This window comes from Falco peregrinus, chromosome 8, assembly GCF_023634155.1.
Source record: "Falco peregrinus isolate bFalPer1 chromosome 8, bFalPer1.pri, whole genome shotgun sequence".
Classification (NCBI taxonomy): Eukaryota; Metazoa; Chordata; class Aves; order Falconiformes; family Falconidae; genus Falco; species Falco peregrinus.
The window spans coordinates 6,675,112-6,696,206 of NC_073728.1; the positions used below are offsets into that span (position 1 = coordinate 6,675,112).

At 52.9% G+C, this 21,095-nt stretch overlaps 1 protein-coding gene across 33 annotated transcripts in view; it reads right to left on the reverse strand.

The window, feature by feature from the left end:
- Positions 1-21,095, reverse strand: part of PCBP3 (poly(rC) binding protein 3) — a 73,781-nt gene that overhangs the window by 18,945 nt on the left and 33,741 nt on the right. For 9 of the 33 annotated variants that reach the window (XM_055811724.1, XM_055811723.1, XM_055811727.1 and 6 more), the window contains 11 exons: positions 20,337-20,408; positions 20,007-20,030; positions 19,071-19,103; positions 18,311-18,427; positions 17,757-17,888; positions 17,303-17,431; positions 14,594-14,737; positions 11,594-11,635; positions 6,503-6,581; positions 5,684-5,743; positions 2,548-2,600 (listed from right to left, as the gene is read on the reverse strand). In XM_055811724.1, the coding sequence (XP_055667699.1) occupies positions 2,548-2,600; positions 5,684-5,743; positions 6,503-6,581; positions 11,594-11,635; positions 14,594-14,737; positions 17,303-17,431; positions 17,757-17,888; positions 18,311-18,427; positions 19,071-19,103; positions 20,007-20,030; positions 20,337-20,408 (885 nt within the window). Of the gene's footprint in view, positions 1-2,547; positions 2,601-3,814; positions 3,986-5,683; positions 5,744-6,502; positions 6,582-11,593; positions 11,694-14,579; positions 14,738-17,302; positions 17,432-17,756; positions 17,889-18,310; positions 18,428-19,070; positions 19,104-20,006; positions 20,031-20,336; positions 20,487-21,095 lie in introns of those variants that run through there. The other 24 variants (XM_055811725.1, XM_027792297.2, XM_027792295.2 and 21 more) reach the window with 13 other exon arrangements.

Below are 21,095 nucleotides of genomic sequence, written 5' to 3' on the forward strand. Positions count from 1 at the left end.
CCTTCCCCGGGGACAGCCCAACCCCAAGAGCCCCTCCTCAGCTGGTGCAGCCACACACCACTGATAGCTTTGCATTGCTCACCCCATCCCACAATTCTTCTACCCTGCTGGGACATCCTCACTGCCTCTGATACTCCCTTCAGCTCTTCTGGGGCAACACAAGGGCTCTCCAGCACGCACACCACTGACAGGAGAGCACCGTGTGGCTGTGGCACCAGCAGAGGAAGAGAATCCTACTTCAAAACATGTCTTTCACACGCTTGTGAAAAAATCAGAGCCAGCTGGAGGTTTGAATTTCCTCAGCTACCTGTCCCTTGACTTTCCTCAATGGTCCTCAATGGCTTGAACTTCAACAGTCTTCATCTTTGCTCTTGCTCATTTGTGCATCAAACTATGGTTCCCTCAAGCACCTCCGCAGCTGGTAGCACATACTGAGATGTCCACTTTACCAACACAGGCATGCAGTGTTTCTGCATGCTTCTCTTGGCCATCAGCATTTGAGCTCTTTACCAAGGTCGCACCTGGGAATATTATACGTGGGACATCCATCTTGAGAGCTGCTGGGTTTCTGTCACTGTAGAAGTGCAGACAACTACTCCTCCAAATGTTCACCAGCCCTTTTGTTAGATCATGGGGCTACCTTAGTGGTTTGTCCCATATGGACCTGAATATAAACCCCACTGCAGTGCTGGAAGGGTATCAACTATCTCAGGGGCTGCAGTGGGGTGTTTGGCCCAACAGCTGCCCATTCTGGTCTTCACGACGCAGAAGTAACTCAGAGATGCTACAGCAAATGAAAATCCCTTACAGATGGGAACCTGCTGGGGAGACCTGAGGAGCCAGACTAGACACAAGTTCAGCAACAGCCAAGCTGAACAGCATTCAGGTTTCTCCTGACAGTCAGAGGAGAAACAAGATGAGTATCATCAGATTTCCTTGAACTGCAGCACAACCCCAAGCTGATCTACACCACTAAACCACACCTGTAGACCCTTTGCTTTAAGAAACCCAAACCTGTCCTCCACTTCCAGGGAAGGTGACAGGGAGTGTTTAAAATCCTTCAAAACAACAGGAGGCAGAGCTAAGGAGGCATTTTTCAGTGGGCAGAGGGATGCAGGTGATGATGTTCAGTGCTGTGCAGGTCTGATGAGAGCTGGGCTTCTGGTGAGCGAATGCTCCGAGTGCTCCTGGGTCCTGTGGGAGGTCTCTTGGCATCTTTTTCTCCCATGTGGGCCCTTTTGCAAGGGTATTTGATGTTCCTGAAGATACCCTCATTGCTGCCAGGGCTATGGTCCCCCATGCTTGACAGACATGACTGTTGCAACCTAAGGAGCACTTGCAAAGCTCCTTGCAGCCTCTCAAGGGGGATCCTTGCTGGATGGACAGAAACAGATCCAGGATCAGCCCTGCTGCTGTATCCCACAGGCTCCTCTGCATAGCCTTCCCACAGTGCTCAGCCCTGGGGCAAAGCATCTCCAAGGGTTTCAGCCAGCAGATGCTTGGAAGCTGTTTCACTGCCATGTTTCTCAGGTGGAAGGAGGCCTGGGTACACATCCTGGAGGAGCAGAGGTGCCCAGCAGCTGCAGCCAGGTTGCTGCTCTTCCCTTGCACTGTCTTGTGTTGGTGAACAGCAGGAAGAAGTAGCGACAGCTGCCAGACCCGATCCAGAAACTCCTGATGAGGACGGGCTGAAGATGCTTACATGTGATCCAGATGGGGACAGAGACTGGAAGCCATGTCACCATTTGCCCCGATCCTGATTTGAGCGCAGGCTAGTTAACCCACAGAGACCCACGGGCCAGTCCAGAAGCAAGTGAGACCCATGGATTCAGGTGCCAGCTGTGTTGGGCTCTCCATCCCTCCTCCTCCCACCTGAGCATCCCCACGCACTCTCCTCACACTGCTCCATGCCCAGCATGACTCCAGCCTCCTTCCAGTGAATATCCCAGTCCAACATCCACTTTCCCACAATGCCTCCATCCGTAAGACCCAAAAGCTGCCTGCCAGCAGTACTAAGATGAGACGCACCATCCTTCAGACGCTTGTGTGGCACTCTGTGGCATCAGAAAAATTATTTACTTACCTCCTCTTCAACTCGCCCCGCCCCACCCCCCAGTAACTACGCTTGAGCTGAAACATCATCTCAGATCTGCCCGTGCTAGATTAAGCAATTGTGGTTTAATCAGGGCTGGCTCGGGAGCTCGCTCCCCTTCCCAGTGCTGTCAACTGGGCATGTTTCATGAGCACTGAGTTCACTTGGAAAGGGAAAAGGACCATTAAGGGGGATTATGCCTAGGAAAGCTACCGACGGGGTGTAGTCCAACAGGCGCTTTATGCTACAGGCTGATCCCCAACAGACTGCACAGGGCATTAGTGAACCTGGTGAAGGGGCATCTCTAATCATAATTAACAAAGTCATATGCCTGCAGCTTATTTATATATATATATATATACACACATACACACACACACACAAAGACATGTATATCTATGTGTAAACACACGCGCACACACACACATGCTGAGGAAGCACTTGGATTTACTTACATCATTGGGAATGGTGAGTTCATGAGTACTGGCCGGGGGACTGGCATCCAAACCTGGACATATGCAAGGGAAAATGGTTATAGCTTGCAGAGGCAGCGCGGCGGAGCTCCACTGCTTTCCTGCAACAGTCAACACTGCAAAGGCTGCGTCCTGCTCCAGGGCTGGGAGGGGAAGGGGATCACACACTTTGGTACAAGGAGGAGGAAGATGGTTGCTACCTGACTCTGCTGGAGGTGGGTGCCACCTTCCCCTGCATCCCTCGAGCTGGCCTCGCAGGTGCTGCCCCATGACTGCCTCACTTCCCGCCTTCCGTCTTCCCACTGGGAATGCCTTCAGAGGAGGGTGCGTTATCGTGTAAGGTTGCAGCATCACCAGAGAGAGGTGGGAAAAGCACTTTCCCACGAAGTCCTCCTCAACACAGCAGCAGACAGCCTGCCGGCTAGGAAACCCAGCCCCAGAGGCAGGCAGCCTGCCACGGGGAGGGCTGTCCACACACCCTCTCAGCCCTCCCTGGACACAGCGGCACAGCCGCTCGGTTACGGCAGCAGCTTGGTGCCCCAAATCCGGCTTCCCGGGGGATCCGGCATCACTAGTAGAGGGCTGCCTGCAAAGTCCTTTGCAAGTTAAAGCCCCACAGATTTGCACACTGAAGCTAATCCAAACTGCCAAGACGTGCACGCTAGCTGGACCCAGGACCGATGATCCCTCTTACTCCCGAGGGAAAGCAAGGTGAACTGTATGAAGAGTTAGAGCCTGCTTCCCTACAGAATTACATGGCAAGGAGCAAAGGCAGCAATACGCTTCCCCCAGCCTCTCCTGAGTCAGGGGAGAGCACTCTCCGCAGTGGGAAAGGCTGGAGCCACAGGCTGCCCTGTGTGTGCACCCCAGAGGCAGGAGGACAGCATGCCGTAATGCTCCTAGGCCAGGTCAAACCCTGCCTCTCCCACAGGATTCCTTATGAAATCACCTCAACACTGAAGCAGGGATGTCCTGTGTCAAATCTGCAAGAGACAAGCTGTCTGGTGGCTCACAGGAATTTGCAGCGACTGCAAAAAAACCCTCACCCGCATGATATAAACTACTGATGAAGGCTTTTAAAAGCAGCGTGTGTGAGAGGATGGAAGACTGCAAGGTCTGTATCCAAGGAAAGAGGGGAGTAAGGAGGTACAGAGCAAAGAAGCACAAAGAGACTGGAAGTGCTGGGCTGCTACAACACAAGACAGCAGCAGCACCGAATTCCTCATGCCACACGGCAATATGCCACTACCTTAATTGTGCTGCGCAGCTACTGCAAGCAATGGTCAAGTTTTGCTGGACTGCATTTCCATCGAGGCCCTCTGCGCTGAGGAAGAGGAGCTCCCATCCAGTTTTGCCGGCAACAGCCGCATAGGTTTTAAAACCCAGCAGGTCTGAACTGATGTCTGTCTGGGTACCAGCGCTGTCAAAGCAAAATTTCTAAAATACTGAAATGAAGCTTTACGTTGCAATCCCATTTCAGCATCACCCCTCTAGAAAGGAGAATCCTGGGTATCTTCAGTGCGCTCATGCATGATTCCTGCGCTTTCCCAAATGCAGCTTCTGAGCTGTAACTCCCTTACAGAGACATGACGCCTGGGTACACCATGCAGGCATCTGCTTGCAGGAGGTCTCTTTACCACATTTTTCACTTGGGAGCGCACAGTGGAGGGGAAATGCAGGAGGTGGAGATGCAGATCCTCCACTCGGCGGCTCTATGCCCTCCTTCACCCGTGCCAGGTGCACTAACGCCAAAGCCTGCACAAAACAGCTCCTGCCCAGCCTTTACACAGCGGGCAATGCTTAACAATGACTTCATAGCACCCTGCACTGGAAGACACGCTTCTCCAGCCCTGGACCATCTTTCACACCGAGCCTCCTCACAGTTCTGGGCAAGGTGGACTGCAGCTAAGACAACGATGTGTCCCTCTGGGTGTGGGTGTCCCTGTCTCTTGACCATGAGTTACAAGGTTCAGCTCCGTAGCAGCCTGGGTATGGCAGAAAACGTCTCCTGAAGGGAGCAGAGCACTGGGGATGGGCTCAGAGGAGCATTGAGGCACTCCAAGGTCTTTGGAAATGCAAGGTAGGCTCCTCAGACTCATAGATAGTGTCCCCTACCCCACACTCAGATGCCAAGGGTGCTGCTAGAAGCCCTTGGGGCCCACAGTGCCGTGGTACCGCACCACCCCTGCATCACAAGTCCTTCTCCATTACCTGGGGATTGTTTATTTTAGCACACCACATCCTTCCTCTTTGATATGCACATGCAGTCCCCACCGATGTACTGGGGGGTGGGGTGGGGTGCTCAGGGCAGGATTAGTGCCTGGGGTGATCAAAGGGCAAAGCAGGGCATGCAGAGAAAACAAGGCTGTGCAGGTCACTATCATGAAATCTACATTTGCTGTGGTCTTGTGGGGTCTATTTACTAGGGCTACGTTTGCTTTCATAGTTAGGCAATGTCCCCAGGCTCTTTAGAGGCATGCACGGGATGCACCCTGCCTGCCCCCAGAGCATGCACGTGCCCCAGCTGCGCCCAGGGGAGGTCTGGCTCACATCAGGTCTGGCTCACATCGCCTGTGAGCCACCAGGTCTCAGGATAACTCCTCTAAGCAATGGTAGGTTCTAAGAGACAAGCACGTTCAGCACATACGGATGAATGTGCAGGACATTGGACATCAAAATTTCTCCAAGATTACAGCCATGCTTCGGCTCCTCGGGGTCCTGTCCCACTAAAAAAGCAGCTCACCTTGAATGGCTTAGATGGCTAAAATTGCATGCCATTTCTGTTCCCACAGGCATTTTCCTACTGTTTCTAAGCAAAGTTTATGCAAAATTAAATTAAATAAGGTGATAACTCTGATGTCTTTCTGTTACACAGATGGCAGTTACACGCAAACATCAAAAAATTAGGCAATAAACTCCAGGCACTTTTCTTTTGACATGCTGTACACAGGAGAAAGGCAGGCACGGTGCTGCCTGGCCTCTCCCTGCCCACCAAGAAAACCTGCCGTCTTCTGCACAAGTACCACAATTTATCTAAGAGCACAACAATGGCACAGTCCTATTTAGGAAATATATTTCAACAGAAGCCTGCTTATTTCCCTGTAGCTTTGTGTTTTACCTGATGACTGGCCCATCAGATTTTGAGCTTCTTCGGAGGAATGTAAGGGCAGCTTTTCTCCTGAAGAGCAAAGAAGAAACAGGTTTAATGCTTTTGCCTTCGAGGAGATAAGCAATGTCACTTCATCTAGGAAGCTCAAAATATGATGAACATACTGTCAGAAAAGGCATTTCCAACCGGCACTTTGACCATCAAGTAAACAAAGGTACTTTAAGTATCTCCATCCCCTGCGCTCTATCTGCTTCCCAGGTCACCGTGAAAACGCCAGCCTTGGGACAAGGCTGCTGCACCACGCCAGGGCTGGCTGTCCTCCCTTCAACGCAGCTCCCAAAGGCCGCAGCTCCTTCCCATTGCTCCCCCAGGCATGGGGGTGCTGTCCTGCCTGGCTCAGCACCGCTCCCCACGCATGCCGGGGCAACACACCCAGCTGGCACTGAGCTGGTCCCCCTGGGAAAGCGGGGATGTCCCACCAGGGTCCAGATCAGCACACAGCAGGGGATGCTGCCTCCTCTGGGTGGGGAAGGATGGGAGGCTGGCACTCATCGCTTCTGCTGGGAAAGCCAGCAAAGCTGGGAGCAAGGTAAGCGTGGCTTCACAGGAGCAGTCCAGGCGTGCGCGGTTAATGGCTGCGAGCTCGCCCATGAGGACCATAACCCCCAAACATCCGTCTAGTCTCCCTGATAACCTTTTCCCATGGACATTGCAACTGCAGTTTTACTTGCCCTGCTTGTTTCCATTAAATAGCATGAGTTTAGAAAGAGAGAGAAACTCTACAGGTAAGAAGAGAAGGATATCTAGAAAGGGCGTGTGGGTACGTACCAGGGAAAGCGGGGGTGGTCTGTCCAAGGGGAGTAAAGGGGGTTTGCTGCATAGCCAACTGGTGGAGCTTGGTCAACTGCTGAGGGGTAGGAGGGACATTAGAGCTAAGAAGGTTATTGTCATAGAGTACAACAAGTCACACCGAAAATCAAGAACAAAATTAAAATGGAAGGAAAAAAAAGAAAACAAAACCAAAAAAACCAAACCAGGAAGCCATGGTGAGACATGGCAAAAACATTAGCAGAAGGACTTGGCCTGGGTAAAATGCAATAAAGCCCAAATCTTTTGCAGAAGTGCTTGGTCAAGGTCTGAAGTACGATACCAGCAAGAAGCCCATGCTTAGTTTTCGCCCCTCGTCAAACGGTTCAGCTCCTTCACGGCGAGCGAGCGGCTGCCTCAGTGCATGGCCGGCTGCTGCAGCAGTGGCAGGGCTGCTCCCTGCGGCACTTTCAGCCATCGCCTTCCCCTGCTGGGCTCCACAACCTGCAATCAGAGGCTGCTGCTCGCTTCAGGATAGCTTTAGAGTGGAGGAGCCATCCCAAAGGCACTGCCAGGCTGGTGGGCATCACGTGCCAGCAGCCAGAAGACCTCTCTTTGTGCTGCTGGAGCTGCATCGTGACCACTTATCCCCACAGCAAAGGCTCTCATGCTGCGCCTCTGGTGGGAAGCGCCCCTGGGAGACGGACAAACTGCGGCTCTGAACGTCAGCTCATTACAAGCACAGGCCCCTTAGCAGAACAGGGAAATATGGGCTTCAGCCGTGACCAGTAGGTATTTCAGATCCTTGTATCCCTTGTTGTGCCGGGTAGGTTTTCGTGCCCCGTCACGAAGCGGTTGCATAACAAGGAGTTTATTTGGAATACATTTTGTGCTCTGTTTCACTGCTCCAAATTAAAAAAAACCCACAAAAACAACAACAAAAAAAAACCAAACCAAAAACTAAAACAACAATAAACCAAAAGAAAACAAAACAAACCAGGCTGAAGTCTAGCAGTGAGCAGGAAGGAGGCTCTTTAACACCTCCCGCTCATGATTTCACAGGTGCTCAGAGGGTTGCCAGGATTGCATCATCCCCCAAACGCAAACCGCTTGTTGCACCCATCCCCTCCCTGACAAGGGAGTTTTAATTTTGACATTTTGTGGGGAAACAGTACTCAAAACCTCCTTGCTCCTGCAGCGTGGCTGGGGAGGGAGAGCAGGGAGGTCTGGCTGGCAGCGGTGAGGGAGAAGCACTGGAGAGGGCAGCCCCGGGGGGCTGAGCACACCAGAGGAGAGGCTGGAGGGAGGCAGTGGGGAGAGGGAACACCTGCAACTCCCGGGAAAGGTCCTGAGGGAGCCCTGCCTGGCAGAGGCGTGAGGACTCCCAGCCTCCGCCAGTTCAGGGGAGAAGTCTGTCACCCCACGAGAAGAGGTGCGGGCACACCTCTCCTGGGCGCATGGAAAATAAGCCCAAGGTGTGCTGCGGTGGGTTCCTGCCAAAACACAGGCAGCTGCGGATAGGACCAGGCACGCCACCGCTCCTGCAGGTAGCAGGGACAGACACCATATGAAAAGCTGTCATAACATGATTCTGGATAGAATCATGGAGTCATTTAGGTTGGAAAAGACCTTTGAGATCACCGAGTCCAACCATTAACCCAGCACTGCCAAGCCCACCACTGAACCATGTCCCCAAGCACCACAGCTACACATTTTTTAAACCCCTCCAGGGATGGTGACCCCACCGCCCCCCTGGGCAGCCTGTCCCAGGGCTTCACCGCCCTTTTGGTGGAGAAATGTTCCCTCAGACCCAACCTAAACCTCCCCTGGCGCAACTCGAGGCCGTTTCCCCTTGTCCTGTCGCTCGTTCCCTGGGAGAAGGGGCCGACCCCCCCTGCCCACAGCCCCTGTCAGGCAGCTGCAGGGAGCGATCAGGGCCCCCCTGAGCCACCCCCTCTCCAGGCTGACCCCCCCCCCCCAGTGCCCCCAGCCCCCCCATCAACCTTGTGCCCCAGCCCCTTCCCAGCCCCCTGCCCGGCTCTGGACACGCTGTGGGACGTGCTGGGGGAGACGTGTCAACGGCTTTGCTGAGGCCGGGGCAGACGCCACCCACAGCCTTTCCCTCACCCACTCGGCAGGTCACCTTGTCACAGAAGGGGATCAGGATGCCAAGCAGCACCCACCTTTCATAACCCCGTGCTGGCTGGGACCGATCCCCGGCCGTGCTGCACGTGCCGTGGCGGTCAGGGTGATCTGCTCCATAACCTCGCCAGCACCCAGGCCAGGCTGACATCAGCATCTGCTGCCTTTTAATTTAAGAATTATCCTGTTTTCTATCAAATTATACCCAGGTGCACCCTGTTGGCAGAGCTCTTTGTTACAACTTGTCCCACTGGCAGAACTCCAGATGAAACCTCCTGCTTCTTTCCTGGCACTGCAGAGGAGTGCCGGGAAGGCAGAGCCCCTCGGGCTCCAACCATGCCCTAGGGTAGGTTCCCCACCCCCTGTCAGAGGAACCACCAAAATCCTTTCTAACACTGATCTAGCACAATTTTAAGACATGGTTTGGATAGCTGTATTTAGCAAATACCCATAATAACAGCAACAAAAAAGCCTACAAGAGGAGAGGATGGCTACACCTAGGTGTTCAAGTGAAAGCTGCTACGTGAGTGCTTGTGGTGCACGAAACACCTCCTCTCCTGTTCCCTGGAAAAAGCTGAAAGCAAACCCCTGGGAGCATTTCTTCAAACTCTGGTTTTCCCCGCAGACCAGAGGTGAGTTCTCCCACCTGTGCTGCTGGGAGGGACCGGACTGGGCAGGACAGCAGCGCTGGGACCAACATACAGCCACACTGAGCATCATTAGGTACCCACAGCAATGCCCGGCTATGCCTCATCAGCTGCCAGCCTGGTGCATACCCTGGTTGAGGAGCTTTCCTGTGCTCAACATTGACTTCACTCCCAAAGACCCCTGACCCCCAGCCGCCACGGCCATCCTTTCATCTCCACTGCAAATCTCATGCAGGCAGGTAGCTACACATCACATCCCAAACAACTCACAAGTACCGGGTCAATGCTGAAGCTCTTCATGAGCAAAAACTCCCACTGATCTGTTTTTTTTCTTTTCCCCAGGGGAGGAAATCAAGGCAGGAGCTTGCATTTTAGCTTTGACATATGAAAATCTGCCCGCTCTGCAGTCATGGGTCTGCAAAAGGCATCCACTAAACACAGACACCTGTGAGAGCAAGGGCAGTGCCCTAAAATCACGTTCAAGATTGGATTCTGCACAGAGCAGTGTTTAACACGACTGATCCTTGCCAGAGAGCTACGAGAGTAAGGATGGGGTGCATGGCCCCCCCATGAACAACTTTTTCCAGATCTCAGCAAATGTGCTGAGAGTAGGGCAGAGCACAGGCAGCAAACGTATTAAATGTATTTTATTCCTGTCAATCAGAGGAATATAATAATGAGAAAAACACTAAGCTGTCACCACCACTTGCAAAGCAAAACTGGGACAAAGAATATATTGATCTACCCTCACTAAATACGCTGGTGTATTTATTTATATACCGCTTAGGGAGGAAAAGTGAAGCGCACACAGTTAAGAATATTTCTTAGCAACCGTCACAGCAGCCTGTTCAAAGTACATACATACTGGTATCACACGGAAAATCAAAGCCTTCACTAAACTGGGTGAAATCACTGCTCCTAAGATCAAAATCCAGCCTACAGCTCCCAGCTGTTCCCAAGGGGAGTGTGCATTCATGGTTTCAAACAGCCTTGCCCTGTTCTCAATCATGCAAAAAGTAATCCCATGATTTAATACCCAACGTGCCCATCAGAAAGAGGAACACTGAGCTACCTCACACTCCTCCCACGCGTGGGGTGGCTGGGAAGGCTTTCCACCCACACCACACCACTGACAACTAAGCCACGTCCCCACAGTGGCACTTTGTGCTCAGCCGCCACTGCAGAGCCCTGGCTCACAGGTGTGCCAGCAAAGAGGAGCCTCTGCAATGGGACTCACCAGGTATTTTATCCCCTCTGGAACACATTTAGAAAATCTCAGCTTTTTCCAAGAGTTCCCCGGCACGGGTCAGCTGTGACGACCCCCAAAGCCGAGCAGCTGTCTGCTACCGGCAAGGAGCTGCTGGCATTGCAGTGCGTCACTGCTGCTTTTCATAGAGAAAGCCTTTAAAATAGACTCAGTTTCTATTTCTGTTGGTACTTCTACGTACATGCCAGCAGATGTTCCCTAGATGTCCCCCCACAAACATGCTCTGGCTCCCTCACCCAGCCCAAGCACGGGAGCCTGGCACGAGCAGGGGGATCTGAGATCTGAGCATCAGCAAAGCCCATCTGCGCTGCAGGTCTGAGCAGCGCCCATTCTCCGCACCAAGGCGTGTGAGGCGAAGCAGGGACCATGCCTGCAGCGCCCCGACCCCCCCGGGCGACAGCGAGCCAAACCCACGAGACAGCCATCAAACCCAGGGTGACCCCATCGGTCTGGGGTCCAGCCCCCGCAGGGAAGACAGAGCCAAGGTGAGACCCAGTTGTGTGGTGGGGGACCGTCCTCTCTGCTCTTCCACGGGATGCAGGTGGCATTTTGCCCAACCTCAGCGCCTGCTTCCAAGTCACCCGAAGGAGGACCCCCAAAAAGGCACGTCCCCCTGCCCAGGCTTCAAGCAAGAAACCACGCACCGCTGGAGCTCTGGCTTCTCCCCACCTCCCCAAGGCACTCAGCACCTAAATAAGCCCTTTGGCTTAGCAGCTTCTTAAGGACAAGGGGGAAATAGAAGGGAAAATATTTTTTTTTCTTTTTTTGCTTCTTTTGATCATTTTGAGGCACAAAATGCATACAGTATAGCTTCTCTCAGAACAAAGGGATAGCACTGAGAAATGCAAACAATTTAGCATCAGGCCAAGTCCTCAGAAGTCATAAAGTTTAGAGCTAATAGGTTAAAAGGCTATTCAAGGTATTACAGATACTACACACGGCCAGTTACTTTGAAAATATGCTATTAATATTATTGTCTAATATTAATATTATGTGAATTAGCAGTAGCATGCAGGTGACATAGAAGGGTATAAGAAAAATTAGGGTAAAACTCACATCCGGGTGTGGAATAGCGTATTGTCCCTGAATTGTATAGGCCTGCAAAAGAAAAAAAACAGACGTTACTAGGGCCGGCAGGAGAAGGCAGCAAAGCCCCATGCCTCCGCTGGGACCGCCGTCCCCGGGCTTTGCTCCTTTCTGCCTGACGGGGGGTAAATGCTGTCAATGCAGGGGCTAAAAAGGAGCTCAGCCCCCACCCTGCCCTGCCCGGGACCCCATGCTACCCCCCACATAACGGAGCACGGGGAGCTAAGCGCCGTGACTCCGGCACACCTCTCCCCTCGCTCTGCTGCTGGTGAAAGGGGCGGGGGGGGGGGGGGCAGGATTTTGAATTTTGGCTTAACCAGCTCCCTTTTGAGGCTGGAGGGGATGAGGGAAGCACTTTCCATGCAGCAAGCGCTTGCTTGGTGCACCTCCCTGGCTAGCCCAAGGGAAAAGTCCCCGTCGTCCCCCCCGCCCCCGCCCCATGCCACATTAAATTCCCCGGGGCAGTGAGTCCTTGGGGAGGGAGGGAGGTCAACACCTCTGATCAGACCTGGAGCACGCTGAGCTACCTAACTTCAAGGGCTTGGGCTCAGTTTGGCTTTTCCAAAAGGAAAGAAACAGCTTTTTAAAGGTGCCAGAATTGCATGGAGCAGGAATATAAGGTTGGGCTTGGCTGTACAAAAGATATGCATCAAACCAGCATTATCTGTGGAGCGGATGCACGGTAACATCACCACTGCCCTTCACGCCTAAACGTGATCCTAGAAAGCAAGCCAGTGCAGTGAGTCTCTCCATATTTTCAGGTGCACAACTCTCAACACGCTTTACATCTGCCCAGTATATTCCAGTGCTCTGCTGGGGGGAAAGGCATTGCCGTGCAGAAAGCCAGCTGGTGCTGGTGTCTCACCGAGCACAGAGAGGGCTCAGGGACAGGCTGCCTGCGCTGCAATGCCTTTCACTAGCCAGAAATGACAAATCCATGCAGATGTCTGCCAGGCAAATTGTTTAGTGTTTTTCCCACCATTTGTAGCAATCCTTTCTCTTTTGTAAATAACCTGAAAATAAGCACCACTGTGGGTAAAGAGCCAGACGCTAGAGAGCCCGATATTTAGAACTTAACCAACTAGCAAAACGTATCTCACTGGTTCACACATTCAGATGATTCTGAAAGAAATGGCAAAAGAGATGGATAACACTTTAAAAAGGGAGAGTAAAGATAGCCAAGAAAAAGAAAATAAAAAAAATCCAAAACTCTGAACTTCTGCAAATTTGCCACATCATTTGCAAACAGCAAAGTGCTTTGTGTGAGGAAAACCCCCAAAATCCTGGAGGATGAAGGAGGCAAAGCCCCACGCACAGGAATGGTAGTCCCAGTGCCTGCTAGCATCCCAGAGTGATGGGGACCAGTGTGCCTGTGGGGGACGTGGCAGAAGCTGCTGTGAAAAGTTATCTTTCTTGGCAGTTTAATTTGGTTGTTGGTTTTTGATTTGAAAAATTGATTAGAAAAAGCTAATGAAGGGCAGGAAGGTGTCTTGGACAGATATAACTCAACTCTGACAGCATCTGCCTGAACCTGCTGAGCTCCTGCAGATTCAGCCCACCCCAAGCACCTCACAGCACTACTGTGTCACCTGCTGTCCTCTGCCCACCTGCCCCATGCCACCCCTGAGGCAGAGCCAAGGGGCTCGCCAACGGTCCCTCAGGGGTGGCAGGGAAGAGCTCTCATTTCTGAGACGGTTGCTTCTTCCTAAGACGTTGCTTCTGTGCAAGACACCAACTGTTTGCCAACAGGAGAAAGATTACCTCCACCTTACTCTCCCTTTTGAGAAGATAAGTTCACCAAGCAGCTGGACTCAAAGCTCTTTTCCAGGACGGCTGCTCAGGCCACATGACACACTCCTCCCAACTCTGGCAATGACTAAGACATGCTAATTGAGCATGCTGCCTGAAATAGCCTATGCTTTGGGCTTTGCTCCCATCCTTAGTTTGTCCTTCTGCTATTTATTATGGTTGGGGAGAAATGAAATAACTCGTGTGGAGCTGCTCTGGATGGCATTAGCTGTAGCTTCATGGTGATGGCTCTACCTGGCCGCTGGAGCTCCTGGTAAAGTACCTCTCCTGCTAGATACTGGTACACCATGGCATGGTGGCATCTACAGGTGGGTCCTTGGTCACCAGGCAAGGTGAGTAGGTGAGGTGGGAAAAGCAATGGCTCAGATGCCCTCTTAAATCTGCCTCCTCAGCTTGTTTCATAAATCATGTGCTGCAGGAGCTGATTTTTATTGGCAGAATAACTGCCAGCTCACGTGGCACGTGTGTGCTACGGCTAGCCGACAAAGAAAAAATCTGCTGGTGCTTCCCAAGGGTGGCTAGAAACACCACATCGGGACTGCAAGCCTGCAGACCAACCACTGCAACGTCATTGAAGGCAATGTGAGGCAGGCTCTCCCGCTGGCGCAGCTGAGCCCGGCTGTGCAGCAGAGGTTACGGGGCTTTCAGGGGAAGCAGCATCCCAAACCGTCCGAGCACCAGTGATGGGGCTATAACTCTTCCACGAGGGCTGCCCTGAACAGAGGCTCAGCACAGTCCTGGAGTGGCTGGGACAAGCCCTTCCTATCTCAGATCAATCACAACTACACAAAGTTATTTTTAATTGGACTAGAGATGCCAGAAAATAAACACTCGCAGCTGCTGTGAGAGGGCATTTTGTTCAATGAGGCTTTTCTCATTTTCTCCCTCACACCGGTAACTGTTGGCAAATACTGAATTTGGGTCTAAAGAAGCAAACCCCAGCCTTTTCTTGGTGCACGAGTGCCCGGCAGAGCTAACACCCTCTTTCCCCAGGCTAGCCCTTCCCTTATCCTCCAGCAGCCATCACAGGAGCTAAGCCATCAGCCCGGGCTTGCAAACAGCCAGTGGTTCTGCAAAGAGCTTTCAGTCCAGCTGCCGTGGCACGCAACGGATGGGATGACACCATGCAAGTCAGAAGGCAAGAAACCTGAGTGCACTAACGGGCAGCGGCTGGTGCTGCAGTAAAAGGCTGAGGTTGGCAGTGGAGGCTGCAAGCGGGTCGGCTCTTACCTGACCACCTGCAAAAATGACAGGGGTGGAGGCGGGCTTTGGGCGGTAGGGAATGGTGGCACCTTTTGGTGGGGACTAGGAAAAGGGACAAGGAGAGGGAGAGAGAACATTAGAACAGCTTTCCTGAAACAGCGGCAAAAAGAGCGTTAGAAAGCACCTAACGGAGCACGGCCCCCGGGGCCGCCGCCAGCAACACCCGCACCAGGCAAACCGCGTTTCTGGACAGGAGGACACGGGGGAAATCGGTGTTTAATGGACAACAAGGACAACCTGGGGTACGGGAGATCCCCTGCCATGGCATGGGCCCCTAAATTGCTTCCTGGACCTCTGCTGCCTCCCTTGCCTTCACCTCTGTTCTCTGCAAACTGCATCACCTGGTCTAGACTTAAGCCCAATGCTGGAACGCAGCACCCTCCTCAAAACACCCCAAGGAGACCCTCAAGCAGCGAGGTGGGGAGGTACATCCATGGACCAGGCTTTTAATCCCTGGTCACCGGGAGCCTCCTCGTGCAGTGGCTTTGCAGCCTGAGAGCTCTTGCCCATCGAGAGCCCGCCCTGGAGCCGTACCAGCCCTGCCGCGCGCAGGAGCTGTGCGTGGCATTGTCAGCACGGGCATCGGAAGGGGTAAGCAGCCCGGCTGAGTGACCCAGCACGGTGCTCAAGCTCTTTGACCCCTCTCATCTTCCTCACTGCTGGAATCAGTGATCAGGATTTGGTGGATCAGGATCAGCTTCAGGACTTGGTGTGATCTGTCACCATCCAAGCTGGGACATGGGTGCTGCAAGGCACCGTCATTGTGGTCAAGACCTCCCATGCCCTGGTGGGCCAAGTGGCAGTGATCACTTTGTCCAGGGTGCTGAGCTCTGGAGGAGCCAGAGGCTGGAAATCCCTCTCCGACAACAACACCAGAGTTTCCAGAGATCTTATCCTAGAGCTGCGTGGTGGTAGCAGTCCTTGTGAGCAGCCAGCCAGACGCCAGCAGCAGAGGCACTGACCCGCGTGCACTCCCAGCCCTCCTGCGGCAGCAGCTCTGCTCCGGCTGGGCAGGACATCTTGCTCCTTGTTGCTGTGGCCTGGCCAGTCCCTGGGTAGGTCCCAGCAGAAGCTGTAGTGATGAACATCAAGCTGTAGTGATGCATCCCACTGCGCGGTGCATGGGATCTTCTTACCCAAGTTATCTCTGTTGGTTTTCTCCTGGACGTAACTAACAGGCCATAAAGGAGATTATGGAGGTTTCTAGGGGTCAGGAGAGCTTTTAGATAAAAGCTTCCTGGTTCTACCCAAAGTGAAATGACCCAGTTACTGCTGTGTAAGGACAGGCAATATAAATTACGCTATCTCATGGAAAATTCTTCATTTTTTCTGTACATTCTTTGAGACTCCTACTTGTATCCAACTGTCATATCCAAATCTTCCTGCTAAGCACAGGTCTGCAGGAAAGCTGTACGATCAAAGCACAGCCTCTACTATCACAAACCTGCTTTTTCTTTTATTGCGTTACAGATATTGGAGGGGATGAGCAAGGATTTCTGCAGTAAGATAATTTAAGACTGAAAGGTTGTAAGGAGCATCTCTGTGAACTGTTAAAATCAGGGGACTTCCCAGATTTCAAACTGCAGGAAAACTCATGGGTTTTTCTCTTTCCCATTGCTGAGCCATACAGAGGAGCAGCACCCCTTGCTTTGGTCAGCAAGAACAGCAGCCACAGAATCACACCTGCAAGCATCACCTTGGGCTCATCTCTGCCACGGTCCGGAGCATGAGCTGGAGTCACCATGCAGCTAAAACTGCACTCCTCTGGCAGCAGAGCGTACCTGCCTGAGCATCGCTACCAGCAGTGGTGGGTAATGTGGCTCGTGGCAACTCCTTCTTAGCTGTGCTGCTGCCAAAGTGAAACTGCTTACATTTGGATTTGCTTCCCTCTTGGAGCTTCTCCCATCTGGGGTGGCAGGTGTGGATGTGGGGCATGTGGATGTGGTCATGCCTGGCAACAAGCCATTGGCACAGCAGCATCACTCCATGGCAGAGATCTTCAAGCTCTGCTCGTCAGCATTTCTCCCAGAAAATGGCACCTTGGACACATGTCCACACACTCTACAGGCCCTGCTCTCCACCTGCCTTCCTCACTGCCTTTCCCATTGTGCCTCACTGAAGCCCAGCTTTGCGCTCCCAGTTCCAGCTCCCCCAGCACACGGGATGCACTGGCCTTCTCCTCCCAGCCATGGTCCTCATGGGACACCGTGAGTCCCGTGCAGAGGAGGCCAGGCACTTGGAGTGGCTGCAGCCCCCATCCCCTTCCCATGGCACCCTGGGTGCTGCTGGGACACCAGGCTACAGCTGTCCCAGCCCACCTGGCCTCCTCCAGCACCCCTTTCTCCTGCAGCCACCCTGGGCTACGACACAAACCATCTCCTTTGGGGCACCCGACCAGGCAGGTTTCCAGTGTGGGACTCTAGAAACAACGGACGATGGCGGGGAAAACACACTAGGTGCGCATCAAACGGAGGTACCAGGAAATGAGAGTGGTCCGACAACGCGTGGTGAAGGGTACGAGAGACACGCTCCACAGCTCCCAGCGCTGTTGTGGTGCCAGCTGGGTTTTTTTCCTATGTACTTTACCCCCTTTGTTACAGACTGTACCTCCAGCATCACCACACAGATCTGTTTGACACACTGGATAATTGCGTCGGGTGTCCCCGAGATTGTCACCGCCCGCTCCGTGGAGTTGGGCAGCATGTCCCCCGCCACTTGAACCTGAGCACCTGTTGACTGGAGACAGAAAGAGAGAGAAGGAGAAATCCCACAGCTGAATGCCTTTCTTCGCAGCCAGCTCCAGCTCCGACGCTACGCGCCTCCCGAGAGCTGCGCTGCCCCGCGTGAGCTCCGATGTGGCGCCCTGCCTGCACCCACAGGACCACGTTGGTCAGGTGCCATGGGATGCTGCTCCTACATCAGCAGGATCATCCTGGGAAGCAATGTGATGCACGATGCTAGCAGCATATGGATCCCCCTTTCCAAGGCAGCTCCCCCTTGGTTACGGATCAGCTCTGAGGAGCTGCAATTACATGCGATAATGAAATCAGCTCTGACTTACCTCCCTGATTTCCTTGATCTTGGAGCCTCCTTTGCCGATCAGCGAACCGCACTGACTAGCCGGCACGACGAGCCTCAGCGTCACCGGAGGTTTGCTGGTAGCAGTGCTGTTGCTCATTGAGTTGGTTATGTCCTTGGGAAGGAAGAGTGCAACACATCAGCCCTTCGTATCTGACCAGCAGCCTGCCATCCAGGCCAGCCCCAATGCCCTGGGCCAGAGGAGAGGGGTCATGTCCCCCTGACTGCGGTTGGTCTCTGTCTGCAGCTGCATCACTGCGCATCCCTGCAGTTAATTAACTGTGAGACCTTTGGGACAGTTCACTGAAGCTCAGTCCTTGCCTAGTTAGAGATGTCTGGAAGGTTTTGTGCTGAGGTCATGTACCAGTTAAGCAAGTCCAGCCAGCCACACATGGGTCAGAGGTACCCAGGGCCATCTGCACTGCTGGCCCCAACGGTGGGCAATGCCAGAGCTCTGCCTGGCCGGCAGGCCACCCAAGGCCTAGGTGCAGACCCTTTCACTCTGCCCTCCTGGGGCAAACGGCTGACATTTCTCACCTCCTCAAATTTGTAGGCGATCATGGCAAAAGCCTTGAAGATGGCATCGGTGGGGCCGGTGATGGTCACAATTCGCTCGGGACAGTTCCCCTCCGAGATGTTGATCCTAGCTCCGCTCTGGAAGGAGAAGAGCAGCCCTGGAATAGCCACAGCCAAGCAACCAGCGGGGATGCACCGGAGGTGCAGCCCTTCCTCTGAGTCAGGTCCTGTCTCAGCCTGGTCCCTGGCCATCCCTAACTTTAAAAACTCCCACCCTTGCCCCCTGCGATGCTTCCAGCACTGCCTTGCCCCAACCCTCAGAACAGGCTTCCAAGCATCTGCTTTGGGTCTTTTACTGCAATGCAAACCCACACAACCAAGGAAAGACCAGCTCGTGGGATCACTGCTTGTAAAAGGAAGAGTTTTGCCTACTGATCTGGTAATTCCTTGCTAGCTGCATGTGCAAAGTCCTTGGACAAACTCAAGCATCTTACGAGTGACTTAATTTCAGTGTTTCATTAAGAGCAAATTCTTGGCTCTGGAAAACTCCTAAGAAATGTGATAGGGGTTTGTTTGAGTATAGAGCAAGAAAACTGGACCAAAAAGCTCTGGGGACAACTGGCTTGTGTGTGTCCTGACCCTGGGAGTTGCTGCACCCATCGCACAGGGCGATGTGCAGCTCTGGCCGTCGTGCTGCACGCTGCTGGGCAGCGGAGCCCGCCGGCCCTTCCCACTCCTCTCCCCTCCTCCTACAAATCATTTTACCCATTAGGTTGCTCACCTCCTCACGCATCTTCTTCACAGTCTCTCCTTTCTGAAAGAAGCAGAAACACAGGCTATTACTAAAAATTCAAGACTTCCACCTTCAAAACAACCCTTCCAAACACCCGCCTTTAGCTCTGAAGAGCTAAGAGTGGAAGCCATCGTAGCCCTGCTCCCTGTGTCTGTGCGCCACAACAGTTAAAAGAGCTACTAATGCACAACCACAGCCTCCACCTCCCTTTCTACATTTCCCATTAAGAGGAAAACTGCAGAGAAAAAGCTCTGAAACTGGTCTGATGCTGAGAAAAGCTGGCACTTCAGAATGGCTTCAGAAAGCAGTTTCTGATCAAGTATCTATAGAGAGAACTAGTATCTTTATATCCAGATATAAAGCAGGTACAACTGTAAATCTTTCCAGGGCTAGATAGGCTGATGGAAAAATAAGGCACAGCCATATGGGGGAAAGGTGTTGAGGCTGAAAATCTTTGCCACCATAAACTGGCCTTTTAAAAACACCAAAAAAACAATCCTGGATAGCCAGGACTTTCCAAACCACCACAGCAAGCACCAGGGAGCAGAGCACCTCGTGAAGTTTTTCTACACAAGCTAAATGGTGTCCTGTGGCCTCAGAGACAAGTGCTCCAGAATTTAAATGAGTCTGCATAGCATTTTTTAGTCTCTCTTAATGAAGTCAGGGCAACATGATCATAAACAGCTATCCATCAGCCCAGGGACACAGCTGGAAACAGCACTAGGTATGTCTGGCAGCTGGGTTTTTTTAGGGAAATGGTCTTTGATCCCTTTGGGGGTCTCTCATCATTTCTGTCTTACAAATGCAGCAACAAGCCCATGCGCACCAAACTTCTAAGGACATCACAGGGAAGAGGTGACTGGCATCTACAGCACCACAGATGCAGGCAATAGCATTAAATACATATTTAAAAGACATTCTTACCTTTCCAATGATGCTTCCAACTTCCTATCAAAATAAAGACAAACACAAAGGAATCAACATTACAAAACATGAAGACAATCCAGCTCAACCCCACAATGAAGCAAAGACCTGGTACGCACTGTCCCCAGCAGAGGGACAGCATGGGGGGCAGGCACGAGAAGGGCCAGGAGCACCATGTCACTGTGCCACCCTCCCCATCAGCGGGAGGGCACCTGCTTCTGGCACCCCGGGGCCAAGGAGGTGGCACATGGGGCTGGCTGGACCCAGGCACAGCTGGAGAGGAGGTGGGAGAGGGAGCTACGAGGAAATCCCCTCGCCAGGAGGCCTTACCTTGCCGTGCATCAGCAGCCGGATGGTGAGGGTGACGTTCAGGCCGCCTTCGGAGACCTTTGATTCCATTTCCTACCGGGGGACGGGAGACGTGCGTTAGCTGGGAGGGCAGCCCCGGTGCAGGAGGAGACAGCACCACGGCCGTATCACCTGGAGACAGAGAGGGGAAAGGTCTTCTCTCAAAACAGGCGTGTTCCTCGATGTGGGATGGACCCTGCAGAGCAGCAGGGTGTGGGAAGCCCCAGCTGGAGGAGCTGTGGGAGATGTCATGGGCTGAGCACCTTGGTGGGTACAGACTGGGCCGTCTGCTGGCTGCAAGGACCACGCTGGGTGCAAGCCTGGGAGCAGCCCATAGTTCTGCTTTATGCAAAGGCATTGTGGGCGTAAAGATTCAGTGTCCGAGATGGCACAGCTAGATCCCACCTGCATGAGCCAAAAAGCCGCTGTGCCCAGCTGAGTGCATGGATGCAGGAGCAGGGAGTCAGTGAAGCAGCCTGGCCAAAGACCGATGGCTGAACTGGGACTTTAAAAGACCCAGGGCACCTATCTAGCAAAACAGGATTCACCAGGTGTGAACAGGCACCCAGAAAATCAAAAACCAGTGTTTCAGTAACCAGGAAATATATCTGACCCCACGAGTACAGAGTGGGAAGGCCAGAGCTGGTGTCCCAGTTGCTACACATCTGCATTTTCATCCTGATCTGTGAGCACCCCAGCTGGGCACTGCATCTCAGACCCATGTCATTTCCAGTCATTCCT